The 26,219-nt window shown below is 45.8% G+C and overlaps 1 protein-coding gene across 1 annotated transcript; it reads right to left on the minus strand.

The window, feature by feature from the left end:
* Positions 1-5,618: 5,618 nt before the first annotated feature.
* Positions 5,619-25,874, minus strand: LOC110589961 (eukaryotic translation initiation factor 3 subunit C). Its single transcript, XM_021700629.1, has 21 exons — positions 25,834-25,874; positions 25,563-25,702; positions 23,797-23,862; positions 23,505-23,694; positions 22,994-23,119; positions 22,742-22,796; positions 22,501-22,610; positions 21,981-22,108; positions 15,334-15,493; positions 14,841-14,944; positions 14,239-14,380; positions 13,908-14,033; positions 13,691-13,784; positions 12,699-12,889; positions 12,275-12,499; positions 8,098-8,461; positions 6,484-6,643; positions 6,323-6,388; positions 6,146-6,233; positions 5,890-6,052; positions 5,619-5,793 (listed from the first exon to the last, which is right to left on the minus strand). Exons 2-21 carry the CDS (start codon positions 25,661-25,663, stop codon positions 5,711-5,713), a joined length of 2,742 nt encoding a protein of 913 aa, XP_021556304.1. The 5' UTR covers positions 25,664-25,702; positions 25,834-25,874; the 3' UTR covers positions 5,619-5,710.
* Positions 25,875-26,219: the final 345 nt, after the last annotated feature.

A 26,219-nucleotide genomic window follows, 5' to 3' on the forward strand; every position in this document is an offset into this window, starting at 1 on the left:
GCTACAAGAGGAATTGCTGGATAACATGCTAATTCTGTTTAGCTTTTGGAGGAACCAACAAGTTATCCACAGCAGACACACCATTTTACGTGCTTACTAGCAATGTAACGAGGGTTTCAATTTCTCCACATCCTCATCAATACTATTTCATTGTAGCCATCCTGATGGATGTGAAGTGGTTTCTCATTGTGGTTTTGATCTACATTTCCCTAATTAGCAATGTTTCATCTGCTTATTGGTTACTTGGTTACCTTTGGAAAAAATGTCTTCAAGTGCTTGACCATGTTAAAATCAGGTTTTGTTGCTGGGTTTTAGCCATTCTTCATATAGTCTAGATGTTAACTCTTTATCAGATATGATTCACAAATATTTTCTCCCAGTCTGTAGATTGCCTTTTCATTCTGCTGATAGGTGTCCTTTCATGCACAAACAACTGATTTTTTACCCTGTAACTGCTGAATTTGTTTGTTCTAGTAGCTCTCCTGTGGATCCTTTGGGATTTTCTATATTCAGGATCATGTCTGTGAATAAAGATTTTACTTCTTCCTTTTAATTTGGATGCCTTTTATTTATTTATTTGGCCTAATTTCTTTGGCTCGAACTTTTTAAAAATTTTATTTATTAGAGAGAGAGAGAGTGTGTGCACATGCATAAGCAGGGGAAGCTGCAGGCAGAGGGAGATGGGAGAAGCATGCTCCCTGCTGAGCAGGGAGCCCAACGCGGGACTAGGATCCCACAATGCTGGGATCATGACCTGAGCAGAAGGCAGACGCTTAACCAACTGAGCCACCCAGGTGCCCTGGCTCAAACTTTTAGTACAATGTTGAAAGAGAACTTCCTTGTCTTGTTCCTGATCTTGGGGGAAAAGCTTTAGTTTTCACCAAGTATGTTAGCTGTCAGTTTTTCACAAATGCCCTTTATCACATTAAGGAAGTTCCTTCTTTTCCTAGTTTTCTATTATTTTATCACAAAAGGACACTGGATTTTGTCAAATGCCTTTTCTGCATCAATTGAGCTGATCCTATGAGTTTTTCCTCTGTCCTATTAATGTGGTGTCTTACACTGATTTTCTTATGTTGAACCACCCTTGCATTTCTGCAATAAATCCATTTGGCCATGGTATAGGATCGTTTTAATATGCTGTTGGATTTCATTTGCTTGTATTTTGTTGAGGATATGCTAAGAACCATCTTCATTCACTTAAAGTGTTTGTTTCACACAATACTGTTATAATAGGTGCTTTACAGGTTTTGGTTTTGGCATCAAAACCAAATGATGCCAAACCAAAATGGCATCATTTTCCTTGAGGACTGGTCACATGGAGAATAATTCTAGATTGTATCCTGAGCAATCTTTATTGTGTTGTGAGACTCAATCTGTTAAAATCCCCTCATGAATATTTTTGTTTCAGCAGGCAATTTTCTCTCTGGTCAGAAAGACAGGGTTCTGTAGAAGTTTTTCACTGCCTGGGCCTCTACTACAGATAGAGCCCTAGGACAGGGGCATCCCTGGGCCCAAGCAGGAGGAGAAAAATAAAATGGTGATTCCCTTCTTCAGACCACTGTCCCCTTTCCCTGGTTTCTCTACCTAGGTGACAAGAGTTTTAGCTACCAGAACCAAACTACTGCAACCTTGCAACTTCTGCCTGTTCTTGTGGGAAGGCCAGAGGGGGGAAAAAAGAAAAACGAAATGGGATTTCCGATTACATTTTCCAATCACAGGTTCCCTTATCCTGGTCCTGTGACCACAGCTAAGACGGATCCCTTTGGGGTTTTTGTAGCCTGACCTCAGAGGTAAAAGCCACGAACAAAGAAAAACACCAGGAATCTCACTCCTGTATACATTGCTTAAGTTTTTACTTCCTTCCCTGATTTGCTTGCTTTTATTTTTCAGAGTCTTTAACTTTTTGTATTTTTTCCCCCCATTTTTAGTTGCAAGCAGTGGGAGGGAGGGTCTACTGGGCTTAACTTTTGGCCAGTATCAGAAGATGGGAAGCAACTTTTGAGAACTCACGAACCCGTGCTTTCACAGTTTCACAAGTCACTACTGCTGTTTCCCAGCTAACTTTGCTCAAACTGATGCTGGGAAGTTACATTGGAGAATCTGTGAATTTGAGCTTATTTTCACAAAAACAGCTGTCTCAAGCTCCATTTCCTCAAGTTCATGACAGTAAGTTAGTTTTGCTAATTTATCAATCTGAGCTTAATTTTCAAAAGCTGCTTCATTTTTATTTCACCCAGATTTGCTTGAATATATTTTTGAGATGATCTTCTGGAGTTTACCAAAAAAATTTTTCTTACCCTCTAAATTTGTTCCAACTCCTCCTGGGAAGTTAGTTTTGAAAACTCCTGAATCTAATCTTGTTTTCATAAAAGACTACTGTTTCAGCTAGATTTGTACAATTAGCTGACCTTGAGAAGTTCATTTTGTGAACTTCTGAATCTGAGCTCATTTGTACAACAATTATCAGGTTCCAGCTAGATAAGCTCAAACTCATGTTGGGCAGTTACTTCAGAGTCTGTTTTGTAAAACACTTTTTTCATCTGAATTTGCTGTTTAAGCATCATCAGGAAGATACTTTTTTAAGATTTTGTGCATCTGAGGTGGTTTTTTTTTTTTTTTACAAAAACTGCTACATTTCATCTAAAGTGCTCAAATTCATGTTATTTCTTCTGAAAATTATTTGTAAATCTGCAATTTTTTGTTTTGCTTACAAAAGTTAGTTTTAGGTATTTTTAAGAAACACTTTGAAAATTTTCTTTTGGGAAAAACATGAATATGTTTTTTACAAACTGAAGGGTGTGCATTGGGAGAGGTCATCTCTTTTTCTTCCCTACAAAATGCCAGAGCTGAGGTAAAACAATGCCCAACATATTGTAGGCCTTGGTCAGTAATGCCCTGTCATACAATTCCAGGGGCACCGATCACTTTGTATCTAGGACAGGGACTGGGACAAATCTGGTCTGTGGATTATTTTTGTACAATCAACCAAGAATGGATTTTACAATTCTAAAGAGTTGTTCAAAAGCAAAGTTGGGGCGCTGGGTGGCTCAGTCAGTTAAGCGTCTGACTCTTGATTTTGGCTCAGGTCATCTCAGGGTCGTGAGATCAAGCCCTGTGTCGGGCTCCACACTGGGAGTGGAGCCTGCATAAGATTCTCTCTCTCTCTCCCCCTCTGCCCCTACACACCCCTTGTTCTCTCTCAAAAAAAAAAAGGCAGGAAACTTGTATGTGACAGGTCATCTGTGGCCCACAAAGCTTAAAATATTATCTAGCCCTGGACAAAGAGCTTTTACAACACTGTTGGCTGGTTACCATGCATAGACCAGAAGAGGAAAGGGACCCCTTGGAGTTGGGCAATGTAATGAATGGCTCTGCCTTCTGCTAAAGAACGCTAAATGGGCCACATTTAGTATTAAGTCAGCATAGCCCAGAGATGCATAGGCTCTTCAGCCTTTCCGTCGCTTCTCCTGCCTGGTTCTACCTCTCTGTGACCCACCACTCACATGTTCAGAGTTCAGTCCTTAGCCCTCTCCTCTATGCTGCTCCTTCCAGAAGCATAATTAGCACTAATGGTTAAAAGCCAGGCTCACAGAATCAGGCTACCTTGTTGTGCATCTATTTCCCTCACTTCCCAGTTATGTGATCTCCAGCAAATCACTTCACCTGTTTTGGCCCTCAGTTTCCCCATCTATAAAATGGAAATAGAAATTTTCTAAGAGAATTCAATGAAGTGAGGCATGTAAAACACCAGCACACAAGCGGCCGATCATGTTGGCTCTGACAAACGTTACCCATTATACCTCTGACAAGCATTTATAAACCACTCACTTTGAAATCTCCCGTTCTTTTTTCATGATAGACTAATAATTGTCTCCCAGTGTCCACTCGCCCCTTCTTTTATTAATAGAACTCCCCAGATTTGAATGAACACACAACCATCCAGCTACAGGTATTTCAGTTTTCCTCACAGGATAGGGAGAATATGAGACTTAAGTTCTAGCCAACGGGATCAGGGCAGTTTCCCAGGCCCCCCACTTCCGCTTCCCCCTCCAATGGGCTTCACAAGGACGTGGGGCTGGTGCACCAGCTTTCAGCATGTAGATGAGAACCACCACCCAGGGGACAGTGGAGCAGTAAGACAGTGGGACCCCTGGGTTCCTAGATGATCTTGTGGAACACAGTTGGTTTAACCCCAAGCCTGGAGCGCTCCCCTACCTCTGTACTGTCCCATGAGAAGTAAACTACTTCGTTTGCATCGCTGTTTTGGAACCCCCTTGTTATAGCAGCTTAGCGTATATGTAATCCAAACTCTTAATCTCCAGCTGCCTCGCTTATGTCCCAAATGTGTCTCAACATTTTAAAATCTAACCACACTCTTGGTCCACCTTACACACCCAGCTGTTTGTATGTTCCTGAACACAAAGACTATCCCAAGTATATCTTCTTTTTTTTTTAAAGATTTTTTATTTATTTGAGAGAGAGAATGAGAGAGAGACAGCATGAGAGGGAGGAGGGTCAGAGGGAGAAGCAGACTCCCCGCTGAGCAGGGAGCCCGATGCGGGACTCGATCCCGGGACTCCAGGATCATGACCTGAGCCGAAGGCAGTTGCTTAACCAACTGAGCCACCCAGGCGCCCCCCAAGTATATCTTCTTAATAGCCTTATTATAGCTATTTATTCCCAGTCAGGAGAACCTTTTGTTCTTGACTCCTACTACCTCCACATTCAACTGGTTGCAGACACCCCAGCTTGTTCTGTACATCCCTCTTTGACCCCCCTCAGCTCAGATCCTAACCACCCTGGCTCTAGATGCTTTTTATTTTCTGGGTGGCTCTCTGGCCTCCAATCCCATAGTCTACAATGCTGCTCCATTACTCTTCTCAAAACTGGATCCATTTGTGTATTTTGTTTTCAAAAGTCCAAAGCTTTTGAAATGATGAGGGGGCCCCATCCTACCTCCTGCCCGTACTCCACACACTTTATAGCAAGCGCATTATTCTGTCACTCCTCCAATCCTTTGCACTTGCTCTTTCTCCTTTGCCTACATCCATGCTTCTCAAATGTGGTGGAGGATCATTTACAAAAATTTGCCAATTTCCTGTGGATCAATACTTTGGAAACACAATTCAAGTAAGAAATACGATCACACATTTAGATGTCACGGGGGTGGCGTGTTTCTCAGTGCTGACTCTTAATCATTATCCTTGTCTTTCTCAGGTCCAGGTTAACTGCAGATCACACTGGTCCAAGGACCATACTTCCCACAGGTCGACACTAAGTCTCCCCTTTGCCTTCCTGGAGAACCACCACCCAAACCCCCTTCAAGGTCCAACCAGCGCTGCTGCCTCTGTTATGCTTCCCTGATAGTTATGCTCCGGAGTCACATCCTATTCAACACCTTGCAAACCTTCCAAACCCCTGGTAGAACTTATCACATGGTATTAAAATTTTCTGTCCAATGTCAAAGAGCAGCAGACTCTCTGAAGTCAGAGATACATATGAGTCATCTCTGCATCCTGAGCCTTGTGCCTATCATGTGGCAGAAGCTCAGAAACATAATCAGCAAATGAATGTGTCCAACCCAGCTCTGTGGCAACATGCAGACAAGCAGGCACTGTAACAACACTACACAGAACTTTAATAACTCGGGTGTGCTCTATAACTGAGAGGCTGAAGGGCCTGGGCCGGAGACACAGCAGCGAGGCCATCAGTAGGCTGTCTGAGACTGCTGCTGGCGGTAGCCGCCCCGGCGCATGTACCCCTCGTTCTTGCGGTAGCCGTCCTTCTGGTCTGCGGGGGGAGTAGAGGGGAGGAGGACATGAATGACAGTGCAGAGGTGGGAAGGGGGCCAGGACCCCGGGAGAACAGAGAGCCAGAACCACTGACCTCGGAAGTAGCCACCGTAGGTGCCCTGCTTGTGGTCGAACACCCGCTCATTATTTTCCACCAGGCTGCCCAGCTTCTCCGCCAGCTGCAGGGCCAGATTCTGCTGGGCGGTGGGCTCCGTGCGGTGCATCACCACCGTCTGCGTCGGCTGGTCCAGGGAGGCCTGACGGGAGTGAGACAGAGAACGGACATGACACAGGTCTCCACTCCAAGCTCCCCATGACTCCACCTGCCCATTTTCCACCCTGGCCCTTACCATCAACTCCTCGTTAATGATCATCTTGCTGATGATGGAGTGCACAGTGGGCAGGTCCAGTTCAAACATGTCAGACAGAGTCTCCATGCTGGGGAGAAAAAAGGCAGAGAGCAGGGAGCAATCAGGAGCCTGGACCACGAAGCTGGGGCCCCTCTGCCATCCCAGGGCCCATCCTACCTGATGGAGTCATAGACGCTGCTGTAGGTGAAGAGGTAGGTCCGCAGTGACTCTTCCTGAATCTTCCTGTGCGGAGAAAGGAGAAAAGGGGAGCGATCTTCAGGGAAGGAGGCCAACCAGTCTTTTGTTCCCCGCCCACCATGGCTCTCCTTTCTGCTCACCTAACCAGCATGGTTCGGACTTTGTCGGCCTCGGGGAAAAGGTCCCACACTTTGCCATTCATCTTTTCATTGATGATAAAACTGTGGCAGGTCTTCCAGTCGCCCATCTTCATAGCCTTGGAGGCAGCAACCACGTGTTCCCTCATTGACTCAGGGGGACCTGAAAGGTTGGGAATGAGGCAGGGCCCAGGGGAAGCTTGGGACCATGGCTCCTGCCTCAGGCACCACTCAAGGAAGAACATGGGACAGGAGATCAAACAACCAGACTGGGACTCTCCCAGCTCTCCATTAAACAGCTATGCGATTCTATAAATCACTTAATATCAAACTATATTTATATAGACTAAATCAGTCTATGGCATGCTTCAGGGGATTGGTGAGCCCCTTGAAAATGTTGGCAAATTATTGTGTCTATCCTCACATACAGTTCCCTAGGAAAAGGTACATAGCTGTTGTCAGATTCTTAGATTTCCTGACCTAAACAAATTTTTTCTTCCTTCTTTTTTTTAAGTAGGCTCCACACCCAGCATGGAGCCAAACATGGGGGCTGAACTCAGGACCCTGAGATCAAGACCTGAGCTAAGATCAAGAGTTGGGACACTTAACCAACTGAGGCATCCAGGTGCCCTGACCTAAAAAAATTTCTAATATCTCAATTGGAACTGTATCTGCCAAACATCATTCCTTCTTATACCACCTTCATGATTTAACCATATCTGTATTATCACTGCTTCAGTGTATTTTTCTTTAAAGACAACCCAGGAGAAGAAAACATGGCAAACAAGAGTAACTGGAATTCAGAGTAGACAACAAAAGTGCAAAACCACTATGACTGGAATGGATGGCAGGTGTAAAGAAACATGACACAGCAGACCCTAGCACAGGGAGCAAGCTCAAAGGTGTAACAGATCAGCCCAAAGAGAAATGTATGAATGAGGCTAAGTATAAGGAAGAGAACACAACCCTTCTGATCAGCTTCTACTTTGTCACTTTTAAAAAAGGCAAAGTTAGGGACGCCTGGGTGGCTCAGTCCGCTAAGCATCTGCCTTTGGCTCGGGTCATGATCTCAGGGTCCTGGGATCGAGTCCTGCATCGGGCACCTTGCTCAGTGGGGAGCCTGGTTCTCCTTCTGCCTGTCGCCACTCCCCCTGCTTGTGCACTCTCTCTCTGTGACAAGTAAATAAATAAAATCTTAAAAAAATAATAAAAAAAAAAAATAAAAGAGGCAAAGTTAGAGATTCAAAGACTATTTCTCTACAAAACCAACAGTAGCACAGACCTGAACTAGAAACTGCCTTTTGGTCCTAGGCAGTCATAGAGAGGCAGGGACTGCAGTGAGCCAGAGAACCCTAAGTGATGCTGGAGATACAGACTTTTTCAATTTTGCAATTAAAATAAAATAAAGCTTCTGGGCACCTGGGCGGCTCAGTCAGTTAAGCATCCGCCTTCGGCTCAGGTCATGATCCCAGGGTCCTGGGACTGAGTCCCACATCAGGCTCCCTGCTCGGCGGGAAGCCTGCTTCTCCCTCTCACTCAAATAAGTAAATAAAATCTTAGAAAAGGCATCAAGGGACGAATGAGCAAGTCTGCTGCCCTGCAGAGCCCCACACTCACCCAGCAGGGGCTGTCGCTCGCCCACCCGCAGCTGGTGATGGAACTGCTTGCTGATCATGCGTCGGCGGGCATCACTCTCGTGGGCAGCCATGTAAGGGATCTCCAGGAGCATGGCAGACACCAGATAAACACACTCCAGCAGCTCCAGGTTGATATGCAGGTGGAAGGGCACCTGCCGGCGCCGCTCCACCTTCTCCTGCTCCTGGTTGCGCTCCTGCAGGCTGCGCAGCAGCAGCCCCTGGCCCAGAAGCTCCTTGGCCCGGCCGCTGGACTGAATGTCCAGCAGGGCATTGTGCGCATCTTTGGTCAGGCCTTGGCGGAAAGCACAGATGCCCAGCTGCACCATGGTGCGGTTGTACAGGATCTGGGAATGAAGGGCAACGCACTCAGAAGTGACAACCACAAGGCAAGCTGTTCATCCAGTCAACAAATCTACGCTGAGCACCTCCGAGGTGCTAAGCACTAGGCTATGCGCTGGGACAGAGAACAAAACAGACAAGTCCCCATCCTTCCACGGAGCTTACGTTCTAGGGATAAGGGGATGGAGAACAAAATAACCACAATATGCAGATGGGTACGCAGGCCAAGGAGAAAAATAAAACACAGGAGGGAGTTAAGAAGGGAGCCATGTGGTGGTGGTAGGAACTCCCAATTTTATATAGGATAACTAGGGAAGGCCTCATTTTGAAGGGAATGTTTAAATAAAAACCTGACAGAAAAAAAGAGACCAAGTCATGCAGATATCTGGAAGAGTATTCTAGAAAAAAGGAAAAGTCAATGCAAAAAGGCCCCTGTGGAAGAACTGTGCGAGGTGTACTCAAGGAACCAGGAGAGCTATATGGCTGGAACTGTAAAGATGTGAGCGTAAACTGGACAGGCAAGCACATGGCCCGCAGGCCACATTAATGTGTGTTTTTTTTTAAAGGTTTTATTTATTTGACAGAGAGAAAGACAGCGAGAGAGGGAACACAAGCAGGGGGAGTGGGAGAGGGAGAAGCAGGCCTCCCGCGGAGCAGGGAGCCCGATGTGGGGCTCGATCCCAGGACCCTGGGATCATGACCTGAGCCGAAGGCAGACGCTTAACAACTGAGCCACCCAGGCGCCCCCACGTTAATGTTTTTAAAATGGGAAACCATGGGAAGCTTTTGAGAAAATAAATGATATAATCTGACTTAACAGGGTTAACCCTGGCTGCTGCATTAGGAACAGCCTGAAGGAAAAGAAAGGCAGAAGCAGAGACCAGGAAGAGATGGTGGCTCCGACCAGAGGGCAACAGTGGAAGTGATAAGCAGTCAGGTGTGGATTCTGAATACAAGTGGCAAGGGAATCAGACAAGGGATGTGAAAGAAAAACAAGAATCGAGTCTGACTCCGAGATTTCTGGCCTAGGCAATTGAAAATATGGACTTGCCACTAATTAAGATAGGGGAAGATTTTAAGTAGTATGGGTGGGGGGGGGGGGGGGGTGCAGATAAAGTCTTTATCGATGACAATAAAAGTATATAGATCAGTACCAGTCCTGAACACAGATGCAAAGAGCCTGAAAAAGTATTAGCACACACAATCCAGCCATATATAAAAAGAGATAATAGATCATGATCAAATAGGTCATATCTCTGCAATGAAAAGCTGATACAAAAATCTAAAATCATGGTTACTCATCACATGAACACAATAAAGGAGAAGTAACTGCATCATATCAGTAGATGCAGAAAAAGCTCTTGACAAAATTCAACCATCTATATAAGACAAAAATTCTCAACTAGGATCAAAAGAGAACTTCGTCAATCTGAGAAAGTGCATCTACAAAAATACTACGGCTAACGTTATACTCAGTGGTAAAATGCTGACTGCTTCCCTAAGACTGGGGACAAGGCGAGGTGTTTGCTCTCACTACTTCTATGCAGCACTAAGTACTGGATATCTAAGTTATTGCAATATGGCAAGAAAGAGAGAAAAAAGGAGGGGCACCTGGGTGGCTTAATTGGTTAAGCATCTGCCTTTGGCTCAGGTCATGATCCCGGGGTCCTGGGCTCCCTGTCTGTTTCTCCCTCTCCCTCTGCCCCTCTCTCCCGCTCATCCTCTCCCCCTACCTCTAATAAACAAAATCTTTTAAAGTAAAAAAAAAAAGGAAAGAGGAAAGTCATAAAGACTAGTATAATAATAAAACTATCTATATGCAGATGACATGATTATTTTGGCAGAAAAGCTAAACAAACAAGTGAATAGACTATTAAACCAAGTAAGTAAATTTAGCAAAACAGATGCATTTAAGACCAAAATACAAAAATGAACTGTATTTTTATATACCAGTAGTTAATTAACAATTGGAAAATGAAATTAAAAAATTACATTTACAATAGCATTCAGACTCATAATATTCAGGAATAATTTCTTCTTTTTTTTTAGAGAGGGAGAGAGAGAAAGCACGGCGGGGGGGGGGGGTGGAGGGGGAGGGGGGGTAGTGGGAGAGGGAGACAGAATTTTAAGCAGGCTTCATGCCCAGCATGGAACCCAGTGCAGGGCTCGATCTCTCGACCCGGAGATCATGACCTGAGCCGAAATCAAGAGTCAGAAGCTTAACCAACTGAGCCACCCTGGAGCCACTTCAGGAGTAATTTCTTAAGAGACGTGCAATACTTCTACAGTGAAAATCATAAAACGCTGCAGAGACAAATTACACAAAGAGATAAGGTATAAGATTGAAAGGCTCAATGTTGTTATTAAGATGTCAATTTTCTCAAAACTGATTTATAGATTCCACAGAATTCCAGGAGGCATTTTTGTAGAAATTGACAATAGAATTCCAAAATTTATGTGGAAATGCAAAGATTACAGAATATCCAAAGCGTTCTTAAAAAAGACCAAAATGGAAAGACTCATACTACCTGACTTTAAAACTTCTTTACAGGCAGAGATGAATGAATGAAACAGAACAAAAACACACTTACAATTATGAGGCCATATGGGCTTTTACATGTGGTTTTCCACAAAGGCACCAAAACAGTATGATGGGGAAAGAATGTCTTTGACCCTGACTTCATACCATCTAAATGTGAAAGCTAAAACCTTTAAGAACTTTCAAAAAAAAAAAAAAAGTATCTTTGTTAACTGTGAAGATTTCTTTAGACAGGACCCCGAAAGTAATAAGCATAAAAGAAAAAACTGTTAGACTACACCACAAGACATGCTATTAAAAATGAATAGGTAGAACACACACAGGAAGAAAATATCTGGAAAACATTCATTTGACAAAGGCCTGGCATCCAATGAAAAGTGGTCAACTTCAGGGGTTACCAGGGAACTAGGAACCAACACCATAACGAGATACCATTAAACAACAACCAACATGGCTTAAATTGAAAAGATAAACAGCACCATATATGAACAAGGAGTATAATATGCACACATTCTGGTACGAGTGTAAAGTGCTGTAACCACTCTTGGGTTTCTTATAAAACTGGACACACATCTACACTTTGATACAGCAAATTCTACTCTTAACTATTTACCCAAGAGAAAATGTACAGCCACACAAAGGCTTAAAAATGTTCCTGATAGCGTCTTTATGATAGCCCCACACTGGAAACAGACCAGGAGTCTATCAAGAGGAACACAGATCAAGAACTTGAGATAAATCCACGCACTGGAATAAGAAAGGACAAGTGGGAATGCTATTTAAAAACCACCATCACATGGGTTCGCCTCAGGTTTGCAGGTTCACAATGTGCACTGTTCTCCACTTCAAGATTGCTTCATTGTTTTAAACACATTTACAGGACCTGCGCTTAGACACAGCTGCAATGCTCCTGTATGTCAATGTCCCCCACAGCACTGCCACATGCACAGTCAGCGGTCCCACTGTCCTGTCCCAACACACCACACTGCATCTGGGTCCCGTCTTTCCTTAGTTTAACGACTTAAGGTTTTTCTCACCTTTTAAAATAAGAGATTTCCTAATGCTGTCAACTAGACACACAATAGGATCGTAAGCGTTAGCTGAACCCAAATCTCCAGCCCAGAGGCCTCTAGTGCTGTCAGAACAGGCCACAACATGGGAATGCGCAGGAGGATCAGAGAATGTCAGCATGTGGGAAGGACCAGCCAGACAGGTAGCTAACCTGGTTGAGCCATCCTGCCCCAAGGACAGGGGCCAGAGCGCCTCCTTCCCATCCTACCTGTACTGGCGGGTCTGCGTGCTGAATGTTGTCTTGCAGGTGGCTCATGAGCATGAGGTCCCGCGCCTGGTACCAGCGGGAGTGCAGGGCATGGTGGTAGATGTGGCAGAGGATGGCGCACGTGCGGATGCGGTCTGTGCGGTCCTTGGCGTAGATGTACTTGCACAGCCTCTCCATCAGCACAGCCGAGTCCTCGCCCTCGTTCTCTGCCTGGTCTTGCTCAGACTGGGGAGAGTGGGGCAGGATGTCGTTAGAAGAAGATCCGGCAGAGACGGCTCAGGCTTCAGCAACCAAAGGTAAGACTCTGTCCAGCCTCGTGCCCGGCCCTCCCTGCTCCGCCTCAGAGAATTCCCAGGGAACGGATTTGCCATTACGTCCAGACAGACACCTCCCTCTCCCCCGCGACGTGGCTGCGAAGACTCACCTTTGAGGAGCCCTCAGGGGGGGTGAGCTGCCGCTGGTGGGCCTTGTAATCAAACTTGTAGTAGGTGTGGAGGATGCGCCTCAAGTAGACGCGACAGATCTCCTCGGTGGTGCCCTTCTCCTCCAGGTAGCGCTGCACACGCTCGATGATTGCACACACCTGCGCCTCGTCCTTCAGGTGCTCCACGTACTCTGGCAGGGAGAGCCCCCTCCGCTCAGCCGGGTGCCGGGCTTTCCCCATTATCTGTCCCCCATCAATCCAACTACCTCTAGGTTTTTTATGCACCCATCAGCAGTCTCCTCACTGTACCCTGAAAACACCATCCCCTCCCTGCACACTCACACTTCTGTTCCTCTGGGTGTGCTCTTCTGCTGCTTCCTCCCGATTAACTCCTCCTCCTCATTTGGATCTTGCCTTAAATGGCCCCCACCTTACGCCTTAAGATGCTTTCTTCAACAATTATCTACGGTGGCCACCCTATCTCTAACACAGGTCCCTATCCCTATTTAAATTTCTACAATTGCGTTTTATTAACTCATTGAAATGCCTTTCTCCAGCACTGAAATGTAAGATTCAGTGAAGCGTGAAAGGCCTCTGGCTGCCTCGTTCATCACTACACCCGACTCAGTGGGCACATGTGGGCATTCATATTTCACTGAGTAAATGTCTTGCACTTTCCCCAACCCAAATGCCTCTGATCCAAGCCAAACAAGAAAGTGGACTGACGCCAGACCCCAATGATTCTCAAAGTATAGTCCCTACATAGCAGCATCACCTGGCAATATGTAAGAAACGCAAAATTTGGAGGACACCCCCCACCCCGACCTGCTGAATCTGAAGCTATGGCAGTGGGGCCTAGCATCTTCCCAGGCCCTCTGTGTGAATTCTGGGGTAAGGGAAGGGCTCGCTCCCCAGATACTTTGTTAATAAAACCCTTAGTTTTATTCCCTGCACCTTCCCTCTCACTGATGCCCATGCTTGCCCAAGCTTACCTTGAGAGTGAGGATCAGTATTTTGCATTATTTTGGTAAATTCTTCATCCATTCGTTCCACCAGGGTTAGGATACAGCCACGGACACGAAGTGGCTGGACAAGAAGGCAAAGGAAGAGCAAACAAATTAGCCCAGATCTCAGTGCCAGGCTTTGACCCTTCTGTCTCCACTGAGCCTTCGCAAGCAAACAACACACACCTTCAATTTCTCTCTTTACCTGGTCAACATTGTGCAGGTTCTCACTCTCCTCCAGAATGTTCTCTCCAACAAAGATGTTGGGGTTTGCAAACAGGATGTCCATCAGCTCATTGATGCAGTCCAGGCACTTCTGCCACATCTCAGGCTGTCAAGAGAACAGACGGCAGTGAGAGGCGTGAAGGTGGAAGAAGCAGAGGCCTCCCAAGAGCCCCTTCACCAGGAATCCATGGGGCCTTCAACTACCAAGACTGCTCCCACAGTCCTCAAGTTTTAAGACATTAGGCAACCCCCTCCCAACCCCGACCAAACCACTAGTTCAGCTCTAGGATGCTCCTCTTCATTGCCCTCACCTTCATGTACGTGGCCAGGTTCGGGTTGTAGTCATAAAGAGAGGCGATGATATTGAACTTGATCTTGACTATAACACCCTCCCCCAGGTTGTTTTCAGATGCAATCTGAACCAGCAGCTGCAGCAGTTCAATCTGGGCTGCCCTGGAGGGGAACAGAAGGGGATGAGGTAACAGAGACAAATCAAAAAACCTCATCCTGTCACAGTGTGCCCTCTTCAGGCAAGCAAGGCAGCGTCATTCCCATTACCCTCCTATCCTCACCACCTGCGTACTTGCTTCTCCTTTATAAATTCCAAACAGAAGCAGCAATAATGCTAACAATCTGCCATCCTCTTCAGTTACCAAATAATTAAAGAACGTGAGTATTCCCATTTTGCAGATGAGAAAATAATCCCCAAAGTTTTAAGTGACTGGTTTAAGATCAAAGGGAGAGTAAAGAGCAGAAAATTTTTGACTAGTATGTTCCAAGTATACCAGTCCTTCAACTATAGCCACACACAGATCTTTCCAAACAGTGCTATTTCCCCACCAACCTCCATCCATGTTTCAGAGAAAGAGAGCATTCACCCTGTAACCTCACAGTCCAGGCCCATGAATCTTACCGATCCGTTCCCTTCTTGCCTCGTGCCTGTAGGATCTCATTCAGTTTCTTGATGACAACAGCGTGGGTGATCTCGGTCCCCTTGGCAAACATTTTTGGCTTCTCCTGGGCAACACATGTCCTATCATGTGCAAGCTGATATAAACCCATTCTTACCCTAGCTTTTCTCCCAAACCAACCAGGGGGGCACCTGTATGCTCTCCCAAATGGTTTCTCAATTCATTTTAATACTAAAGCCCAGGGCACCTGGGTGGCTCAGTCATTTAAGCGTGTGGCTCTTGGTTTTGGCTCAGGTCATGATCTCATGGGTCATGGAATTGAGCCCCGCATTGGGCTCCACGCTCAGCAAGGAGTCTGCTTGAAGATTCTCTCCCTGTGCCCCTTTCCCCACTCAAGCATGTGCACATGCTCTCTCAAATAAATAAATAAACCTTAAAAAAAAACAAAAACAAAAAACCCAAAAACCAAAAAACACGAAACACTAAAGCCCTCACCTTAACGAGGGGCACTCCACCCCGGACCCTTTCCCACTCCCCGCCTTCGTTGTCTTCCTCCTCCTCATCCAGGCGCTTAGATTTCCTATCGTGCTTTTTCTTGGCTTTGTCCTCCCGTTTCTTCTCAGCCGCCTTCTTGTCCTCCTCTGTGGTGGGGGCCCTGCCAGGAGACATGGGAGAACATGAAAGACCAGTCCCCACTCCACCTCTAAGGCTTCTTCTTCCCACGAACTTCTCTTTTTTCTCCATCAAGCCCTGGGTTCAAGTTATATTCTATGAGAGTGAACTAAAGTTAACCATAACCATAACCAAAGCAAGGACTATCAAGCATGTGAATCTGCCAGACTACTAACCAAGGCCTGTCACCATATCACACCCACTAAGAAAACCTTATGAAGGGAACAATGGGGCCTGGCCTATTAAGGTAGAGGGGCCAACCCAGCCACCGTGGACACAGAAACAGCCTGCCATGTTGCCCCACAGCTAACCTCCCAGGTTTTCCAGAGGAAACTATATCCGTAAGAGACACAGTTGTTCTCACAGTTGCTCTTTAATACTAGTTGCTCTATCTAATCTTTTCACCAGCCACCAACTATCAGTTTGAAATTAGCATAAAAAAATTTGCTGTTCCCAGACTGACTGCTCCACGCTTATGAGAATTAAACTAAATTCTGAGGCGCCTGGGTGGCTCAGTTGGTTAAGCGACTGCCTTCGGCTCAGGTCATGATCCTGGAGTCCCTGGATCGAGTCCCGCATCGGGCTCCCTGCTCAGCGGGGAGTCTGCTTCTCCCTCTGATCCTCTTCCCTCTCATGCTCTCTCTCATTCTCTCCCTCAAATAAATAAATAAAATCTTTAAAAAAAAAAAAAAAACTAAATTCTGAATTTAAAAAACAATTGTCTGGGGGCGCCTGGGTGGCTCAGTCGTTAAGCGTCTGCCTTCGGCTCAGGTCATGGTCCCAGGGTCCTGGGATTGAGCCCTGCATCCGGTTCTCTGCTCAGTGGGAAGCCTGCTTCTCCCTCTCCCACTCCCCCTGCTTGTGTTCCCTCTCTCACTGTGTCTCTCTCTGTCAAATAAAGAAATAAAATCTTAAAAAAAAACAACAATCGTTCGGGGCCCCTGGGTGGCTCAGTCGGTTAAGCATCTGCCTTCGGCTAAGGTCATGATCCCAGGGTCCTGGGATTGAGTCCCGCGTTGGGGTTGCTGCTCAGTGGGGAGCCTGCTTCTCCCTCTCCCTCTGCCTGCCGCTTCCCCTGCTTGTACTGTCTCTAATAAATAAAAATCTTAAAATAAATAAATAAATAAAAATAAAAAACAATTGTTCAAGACAACAAAATTCCCCTACAAAAGCAAAAAGATCACTGGCAATCCCAAAGTGGTCTCAGGCCACTTGGTGTCTGAAACCATCTCCAAACTTTAATACTATATAATGAAATATAAACTCAACAACAGAAACAAATTATCTCAAACTTTACATAGATACTGATGAACAAATCTTTCCAGATTCAACAGATACTCAAATTATAATTCTCAATTGCCATTTAAATATCTACAAATAAATTTCATTTTAACTGCTTAAAAGGTCTGAATATGTTTTAGTAATAATTTATAAATTTGCCAGCTGGATCACTTTTCCGCTTGCCAAATGATGTATGCCAGAACTCGAGAAGCCTGCTTCTCCCTTTCCCACTCCCCCTGCTTGTGTTCCCTCTCTCGCTGTTTCTCTGTCAAATAAATAAATAAAATCTTAAAAAAAAAAAAAAAAAAAAAAAAAAGAGTTCCATGCTCCACCGATTGAGACAGCCAGGTGCCACTCTCACCCTATGAAATTCTAATTGGAAGACTAAAATTTGGCTTGACCTCTCCCCTATGATAGATTATACCTTGGTGTATTCACATCTAGTTAGAAATTAGAAAACTAATGTTTATGCTCTCAGTTATACATCGAATTGATGCAAGCCACTTTCCCAATGAGACATCACCAAATACACTTCTATTTAAATACATAGCCAAGAGACACAAAATATTAAGAGACACCAACAGAAATTAGCCCTAAAACTACGCTGAAGAAGGATTATTCCACACCCTCTTAACAACAACTACTGATCTAGAGCCCCTAGACACTCTTGCTTAGGATCCTAACAGTTTGGACATCCAGTCCCACCAGATTCATCCTGAGGTTCTCGCTCTCTCTTTCTCTGTCTCTCTCTCTCTCTCTCTCACACACACACACACAAAGGCCTTCAGAAGCCAGTAACTCTTAGAAGTAGGAAGCATCTCTGTGAAATTCCACAGGCCAATCATGCTACCAGATGTAGCTAACTTGCTCCAATACACCTTCTAATCAAGGTTCATAATAGAGACAACAAACTTACGTTTTATTATGTGTCTTCCTTCTCTTTTACGTGGGTTAATCTTTTTTGCCTTTTTTCTCCACTGCCGACCTTATCACGTTAAATATTATCGAAGTTTCAAAAAAATCTTGATTGCTCACTGTATCAAAGTTAAATATTAAGTTTTAAAAAAGTCATGAGTGTTCACTGTTGAAGGGCATTGAGAGGACGTAACTGCCGGCTGACCCTTGAGCGGGCCATGGGCAATGGGAGACCCCTTACCCTCTCTCCAACCTTGCGATATACGTTCTGCCCACCATTCCCATTCTGGGGGCCGTTTCAAGAATGCGGCCTTGTGGGTAACGTGTTAAGACCCTTTGGACTGTACATGTGACACTACATGTTAAGGCCTCTATATAAACTTGTATGATTCTTGTGGGTGGGTGCAAAGATGTACCAGCCTTGCCGCCTTCCAAGACAAGTCTCGCCTGTCAGTTCCCTTGCTTATGAAACCTGCCACCTGCCCACCTGGAGAGACATCTGCCTCTTTCTTTGGTCTCTCCCTGCCCTCCATGTACAGGGGCCAGCTTCAGATTTCACCCTCAGAACACCCAAGGCGGTGAACCAACACTCACATTTGATTAAGAGTCTAACGTGGTAATTTATCAGAAGGGATCCAAGACACTAGATTTCATCAGTTTGTACTTAAGAATTCCTACCCAACTACAAATTTGGAAACATTAACGTGTGATCTGTAATTTACCTCTAATGTCCATATAGCAAGTTAAATCAACATTTTAGCCCCAAACTCATATTAATAACTTCCTTAGCTAAGAATTAATTAAAATAAATTAATTTTATTTAAATAAAAACTATAATAAAGTCAGCCAAAACTATAATAAAGATGTTCAATGAATAACATCTTACTGCACTTGGATACTTTGGAAAAATATATCAATTAAGAAAAAAGCTACTTGAGGGGCTCCTGGGTGGCTCAGTCAGTTAAGCAACTGCCTTTGGCTCAGGGTCATGATCCTGGAATCCTGCGATCGAGCCCCGCATCAGGCTCCCTGCTCAGCGGGGAATCTGCTTCTCCCTCTCCCTTTGCTCCTCCCCTAGGCTTGGGTGCTAAAGAAAAAAGCCACTTGAAAAAAGAGAAAAAAATCTATGTGATTTAAAAAGTTCACTAAACTGATTCTTGAAAGCATTCCCATAGATGAGCTTATCCTGATTAAAAAATTAAATAGAACAAAGACTCTAATGTTTCTTATAATACTTGTGACTGGCCTCGTATTTTCTGCCCAAACCTACTACCTAATGTCCAGGGGCCTTAATGTTGCTAGATAGCCTTACTGCACACCAAAAAGAGATGGAAGCTCTTGAGATTAAACCCATTCCTTTATGTGCTTGTTTTAACCAAAAAATAAAAGCTGAGAAAATCTGATGAAGAAAAGGGTATAGACTGATTTAATATGGAGACGCTGAAAAAGGATCCTGGCAGACATGGAAACAGACGGTCATGCTTCTAGAAAACCCATTAACAACTAACACCAACGCTGGTTGGCTTAGATAGCTAATGAGAAAAAAACGTGCAATCAAAATTCACTGTTCCCATACCATCTGTGGTTTCTCTCTCCTTGTTCTTTTTCCTTATATAAATCTTGCTTTCGTTTTGGTTGGAAATCACCCTTAAAAACTGGTCTTGTGACACAAGTAAAATATAGTGTCTCTGAATTATTCGTTGACATAAAATCAAACTCAAGTCAAAGACCTTTGAGGATCCCATGGTTAACTCAACTTCTGTCAACTGGAATTTTAACTCAACCTAATTTTAGATTTTTTTTTTTAAGATTTTATTCATTTATTTGACAGAGAGAGACACAGCGAGAGAGGGAACACAAGCAGGGGGAGTGGGAGAGGGAGAAGCAGGCTTCCTACCAAGGAGGGAGCCCGATGTGGGGCTGGATCCCAGGACCCTGGGATCATGACTTGAGCCGCAGGCAGACGCCTAACGACTGAGCCACCCAGGCGCCCCTAGATTTTTTTTTTTAATTAGGTATACAAAATAAAATTTCACAGGCTCAAAATATAAATCAAGGGTAATCTCTAAAAGGATAGCATGTAACTCCCAAACCAGTAGAGGGAAACAAATTGAGTAAGAGGGAAAAAAAGAATACAATCTAGAAATGGCTTAAGGAGAAAAAAGTGAGTGAGAAAGAAAATAATTAAGATAGGATTAATCCCTTTTTTTTTTTTTAAGATTTTATTCATTTATTTGACAGAGAGAGACACAGTGAGAGAGGGAACACAAGGGGAGTGGGAGAGGGAGAAGCAGGCTTCCCGCGGAGCAGGGAGCCCGATGCGGGGCTCGATCCCAGGACCCTGGGATCATGACCTGAGCCGAAGGCAGACGCTTAACGACTGAGCCACCCAGGAGCCCAAGATAGGATTAATCTTATTTACTGAGTGAAAAAAGCCAAATCCCTCCCAATCAAGTAACGTACTGTGTGATTCCACTTACATGAAATTCTAGAAAAGGCAAACTTATCTAGCGATAGAAAGCAAATCAGTGGTTGCCCAGGGAAAGGGAGGGGACTGGTTGCCAGAAAGACCATGGTACGATTATAGAGGTATGGAACTTTCAGCCTCACCACTACCACTAGGAGGGGAATAAGGGCTGGAGATTGAACTAATTGTCAATGAGCAATGACTTAGTCATACCTATGTAATAAAACTCCATAAACATCCCTAAATGACGAAGTTTGGAAAGCTTCCTGGTTGGTAAACACACTGAGGTGCTGGGAGTGTGGTGCACCCAGAAAGGGAATGGAAGCTCTGTGCCTGTTCTCCCATACCCTGTCCTGTGCATCTCTTCCATTTGGCTGTTGCGCAGTTGTACCCTTTAAAGCCCTTTTAAATAAATGGCTAATTGCAAGTAAAGTGCTTTCCCAAGTTCTATGGGTTGTCCTAGCAAATTACTGAAACTGAGGAGGGAGCTGTGGAAACTCTGAATTGGTCAAAAGTACAGGGGCCAAACCTGGGACCTGCCACTGGCTTCTGAAGTGGGGGCAGTCTTGTAGGACTGAGCCCTTAACCTGTGGGGTCTGCGGTAACTCTGGGTTGTTTCAGAACTGAACTGCGAGTTGAATATCATGTTGGGTGTCCAGAAAGTTGGAGAACCGGTAGGCATGAGAAAAAAAAAAAAAACCACACATATGGCGTCAGAAGCGTTATAAATAGGAGCGCCTGGGTGGCTCAGTCATTAAGTGTCTGCCTTTGGCTCAGGTCATGATCCCAGGGTCCTGGGATTGAGCCCTGCATCGGGTTTCCTGCTCGGCGGGAAGCCTGCTTCTCCCTCTCCCACTCCCCCTGCTTGTGTTCCCTCTCTTGCTGTGTATCTGTCAAATAAACAAATAAAACCTTCAAAAAAAAAAGCGTTATAAATAAATATACATCAGATACACATGCTTCCTGGGCTTGACCAGTCAAGTGGAGCACAGAATGAAAAAGGCTTTTCAACAAAACACCTGTGTTTAGTCCTCTCTAGTGCCAGGGAACTCACTACCTCCTGAAGAACACAACCCCAATTTTTGAAAGCAAGAGAGCAACCCCACAACAGCAGCTGTTCCCATAAGCAGCAGCACTGTTATCAATGGGCTTGATACTGGAGCCCCGCACGGCACACAGGGGCAAGCATCACCTTGACTTCAGAGGAAGACTCGGAAGCCTACGATGAGGGTTAAGTAACTTAGCAAAGCTGACAGCTACTGAAGGACTAAGGGTTGGAACCGGAGCCCAAGTCAGACCCCTCCCCGGCTCCCACACTGCCCCGGGAAAGCTCATGAAGGCTTGCTGCCGCCTACTTGCTAACACACTACAAAGTTCCCAGGGAGAGTGACGAGGGTAGCCACGCTGCCAGCCGGTCCTGGGCTGAGCTGCTACCCTAGAAATCACTCTCAGCTCTCCTCATAGCTGGGGGCCAGTAACCCTCATTCTACAGACGGAGAAGGACTGGAGAAGACTGGAGAAAGCAAGCAGACTGTCCGACACCACACAGCCAGCTGGTGCCAGGAAGACACTTACACCCCACGTGCAGTGAGTCATCTCACAGTTAAATGTTCGACTCTGGGGCCTTCGAATCCCATCCTCGGGACACATTAGCTTTGTGACTACAGTCACCTAACACACTTGCCCGAAATCCCTCCATTTGCCTGGACAACCTAAAAGCACTCCACAAAAGAAGGAACCACCTTCAAGATGACTGCAGGCTTCCTACACTTCCCACTGTGGCCCGAGGCACCACTACTTTTCTTACTTTTTAAGGAATCGTGAGGCCAGCACCGTCTGCTTCCCTTCTTCCTCCTCTGAGTCGGAATCAGAAGACGTGGAACCTGTGTCCCAGTCTTCATCATCTTCTGAATCTTCCGAATCCTCATCATCATCCTTAGAGAAATAAGAGAATCAGCAGGAAAAAGACGGAGAGACTGACTGGTCTCCCTGCTCTCCCTGCTGACCCAGGTTCCAGGGATTTTCAGGAGCAGAACAAGAGTGGATATTCATCAATCAGCATATGAAGAGCTGGACTGGACCACCAAGACCCAGAGAGAAGCGTGGACTTGCTCTAGGGACACAGAGCTCCCCAGGGGTGGACCCTGGTCCCAAATCTAGTGCTCCAGGTTCCAGATCACTCCATGCTCTAATCCAAGACGAAGGATGTTCTCAAACCAGACTCCACTAAACCCCACCACTCCCAAGCCTAGGGGTCTTCTCCCCAAGAAGCCGAGAATGGTCCATGGCAGGCAAATCGCCCTTCGTAGTCTCGCGCTGGCTCTGACCTCCATCTTTTTGAGGAACTTGCGACTCTCTCCAGAAGGAGCTTCTGATTTCTTCTTCAGGAAAGCTGCAGCACTGACTCCATCCTCATCCTCATCCTCATCTGAAGAGCCTGGGGCGGGGGGGGAAGGAGAGAGAAGAGAGTCAGAGTGGTGAAGAGCAAGGCAGAGAAGCAACCGAGAAAGCATGGCAAGGGAACCAACTGCGGACTTGTAACCCTTTCAGTGAGGGACCCCCCCTCACCTTCTGAATCCTCCTCATTCTTCTCAGCGTCTTCGTCTGCAGACTGCTCAGGGTTCTTGACCAAGGGAGACGTGAGAATAATTAATGATGCCTGTCAACCATCACCCTATCCTCACCATCCTCCCCCTCCACCCTGGAGACATGTGTCCCGATTCCTTCTCCAGGCACGCCTTCCATTTGCAAATGCTCTTCTGTCTCACTCAGGGGGTCACTGTCCCCACAGTTGAGGAAGTCTGCCTCTAGCATCCCCACCTGCTTGTAATTTGTAATGTGGGACTCGAAATCTCTGTTATATTTTCGAATCTTCTGGCGCAGCGTGCTCAGGGCCTTGGCATTGTTCTTGTTCATCTTCTTCTTCCCTTCCTTATCTTCCCATAGCTAAAGAATAACAGAGGGAAGAAAGAGAGAACAGGGATGTGAGCCTAGGATTATTTCCTAACACCGGGCTTCACCACATGATGAGTTTTGCTATCTGTACACCATCTGTACTGCTTGCCAACTGTATCTGTTAACTTATTTTTTTAAAGATCCTTTGTATATCACCACCAAAAGAAAAAAAAAACCCAAATAACAATATGAAAATAAGTATGGTTAAAATTCTTGGCCAAAAAAGGTCCCTCTCTTTGCTTCAGCCCCCTTTTTCTCAGGTTCCAGGAAGTACTACATGTACAACAAGAGGAGACAGGATTCCTGGAAGTGGGTTAGGAGCAGGCCCCAGGTCCAAAATCCCCTCTGGATCCTCCCTCACCCACAGAAATCACACCTCATTAAGATAGTCCTCCAGATCAGCCAAGATGCGGATATAGAACCGGGGGACACCTTCCTTGTCCACAATGCTCTTGGCCTTCCCATATGCTTTTCCCAGGAGCTCAAACTCTTCCAGGCATTTGGTGACATCCCGAATCTTCATGGCATTACGGATGGTCCGAATGAGGTTGGTCAGCTCCTCGAACCTGGGTTGGGAGCCCAAAACCACATTGGACATGCCCACCAACACCAGAAAACCCACCACTGCTACAGAGATTCCCCATCATCTGGCCTCCCCATGGCCTCACCTCTTGTCCTTGGCACTTCGCACAACTCTCTTGGTATCTTCTTCATCCTCACTCAGCAACAATGGCCTGTTTGAAAAAACAGAGACCATTAACTTCCCTTCCTTGCTTCTCAGAGGAGCAAAAAGAATGGAATTACTCAGGCCATCATACTTGATACTTCCTCTTCAAAACCTCATCATACACAACACAATCAGCTAAGCCTACTTCATATATGCCCTTTTGTCAAACACTGTTGCACAAAGATGACCATCTCCATCCTCTAAAAAATAAACACAGATATTTATTTACTGGGTCAGAAAACTAATTACATGAAAACACAAGTAACTAAATACTGAAAAAAGTCAAGAAAAAAGGGTACTTCAGCTAGAATGAATGGAAAAGGCTTTAAGAAAGTGGTACTTGAGGGCGCCTGGGTGGCTCAGTTGGTTAAGCGACTGCCTTCGGCTCAGGTCATGATCCCGGAGTCCTGGGATCGAGTCCCACATCGGGCTCCCGGCTCAGCGGGGAGCCTGCTTCTCCCTCTGACCCTATCCCCTCTCATGCTGTTTCTCTCTTTCTCTCTCTCTCAAATAAATAAATAAAATCTTTAAAAAAAAAAGAAAGTGGTACTTGAATTAGATCACAGGAAGCAATGTTTCCCAGAGTGTGAGAAGCCAAGGGCAAGGAAAAGGTCCTCATGGCTTTAAACCTCCATTACTAGCACTTTTAATAAGGAGAGATTAGACCACAGACAACATTCAGATGGCAACATATCTCCATTCTTTTCATTTTATTCACTTTCCAATTATTTTGTATTTTGGAGTAAGTGATGTTGGTTTTCCAATTGTGGCAATAATATAAAATCATATTCGGGTGGGCATATATGCACATTTATATATATTATTAAACAGCGGCACAGGGATATAGAAAAAGTGCAAGTGGCATGTACGAAGGAAGTTCGAGAAACATTCCACTGTTTCAAAAAATGAAAAGAATTTTAATTTACAGAAATAGGAGAAGAGTATTTGTTTTTAAGATTTTATCTATTTATTTCACAGAGAGCACAGGCACAAGCAGGGGAGGGAGAGGGATTAGCAGATTCCTCGACGAGCAGGAAGCCCGATGTGGAGCTGGATCCCAGCACCCTGGGATCCAGCCCCATATCAGGCTCCCTGCTCAGCGGGGAGCCTGCTTCTCCCTCTCCCTCTGCCTGCTGCTCTGCCTACTTGTGTTCTCTATCTCTCTGTCAAATAAATAAATAAAATCTTAAAACAAAACAAAAACAAAAAAAACAAAAAGAGGAAAATAATAGATGATGGTGAGCCAGCCCGGAGTACCAGGTAGCTGAGCTTCAGAGCCACATCCAGCAGCTCTCAAATACCAATTAAGCATTTTGGATTTTTTTGTGAGCAAGATTTTTTGGTGGTAAGAGTAACTAGGACTTTCGGAGTCCGATGCCGAGCGGAAGAGAGGCGGTAGAGAGGCTGTGGACATGGAGGCCAATTAGGAAGCTGATGCAACAGACCTGGCCAGTGGGAAATCTCTTCCGACTCTTGTACCCAGCGGGTGGACTCCCACATTCACATCACCCTGAAGCATGAAGGTTGTCCCTTCGACAATGCTTTTGGTCCCTTAAACTCTCGAAATCCTCAGAACCCGCTCTCGCCGCATCCTTGCGAACCTCGTCGTCGCCCCAACCTCCATTCCCTCCCACTTACGCGGCCTTCCCGAGCCTGCTGAACCGCGCACTCCGCCAGTAGTCACCACGGCACAGGCCCCCCACTCACTGTTTGCCGTAGTTACCCCCGACGGGTTTGGTGACGAGCTCCTCCCCCGATAGAGACGACTCGGACTCGCTGTCCGAACCAGTGGTGAAAAACCGCGACATGGCGACGGCGCTGAGGGGCTGCGGAGGGCGCAGCCGGACCTGCGGGAGAGCCGGAGTCACAGACAAGAAGAGGCCAGGGTCGCCACCTCCCGACCCCCACCTCTCATCGTCCCCGCTAGTACCCCGATCTGCGTCCCCTCCTCAAAGGACAAGGCCCAAAAAATACACACCGTCCGATCTCGCCAGTCACACCGTGTAGCCGGAACGACGGAAACACGAAAAGAGGGAAGATGGGAACTCTACGTCACTTCCGGGAGACGCTGACGAACTATGCCGGCGACTACAACTCCCAGTGGTCTTCGCGCTACGCAGGGGCGGGGACGGCCCGTCGTAACCTTGGCAGGCAGGGCGGAGCCTGGAGAAAACCGACTGTCAACGTTTTGTTACTTGCAGATACCGAGCATCACCCAGCACCTGCGGAGTCAGAATTTCAAGGCCAGGAGTTTACTTTTTTTTAGAGCGCCCGCGTAACGCTGATGAGCTGCTAGGTTTTGGAGCTAGGCTTAGAGCAAACTTCGAATCAGACTTTGGATTCAAATCTTGGCTCCGCCACTTT

Source organism: Neomonachus schauinslandi, chromosome 5 (genome assembly GCF_002201575.2).
Source record: "Neomonachus schauinslandi chromosome 5, ASM220157v2, whole genome shotgun sequence".
Taxonomy (NCBI): Eukaryota; Metazoa; Chordata; class Mammalia; order Carnivora; family Phocidae; genus Neomonachus; species Neomonachus schauinslandi.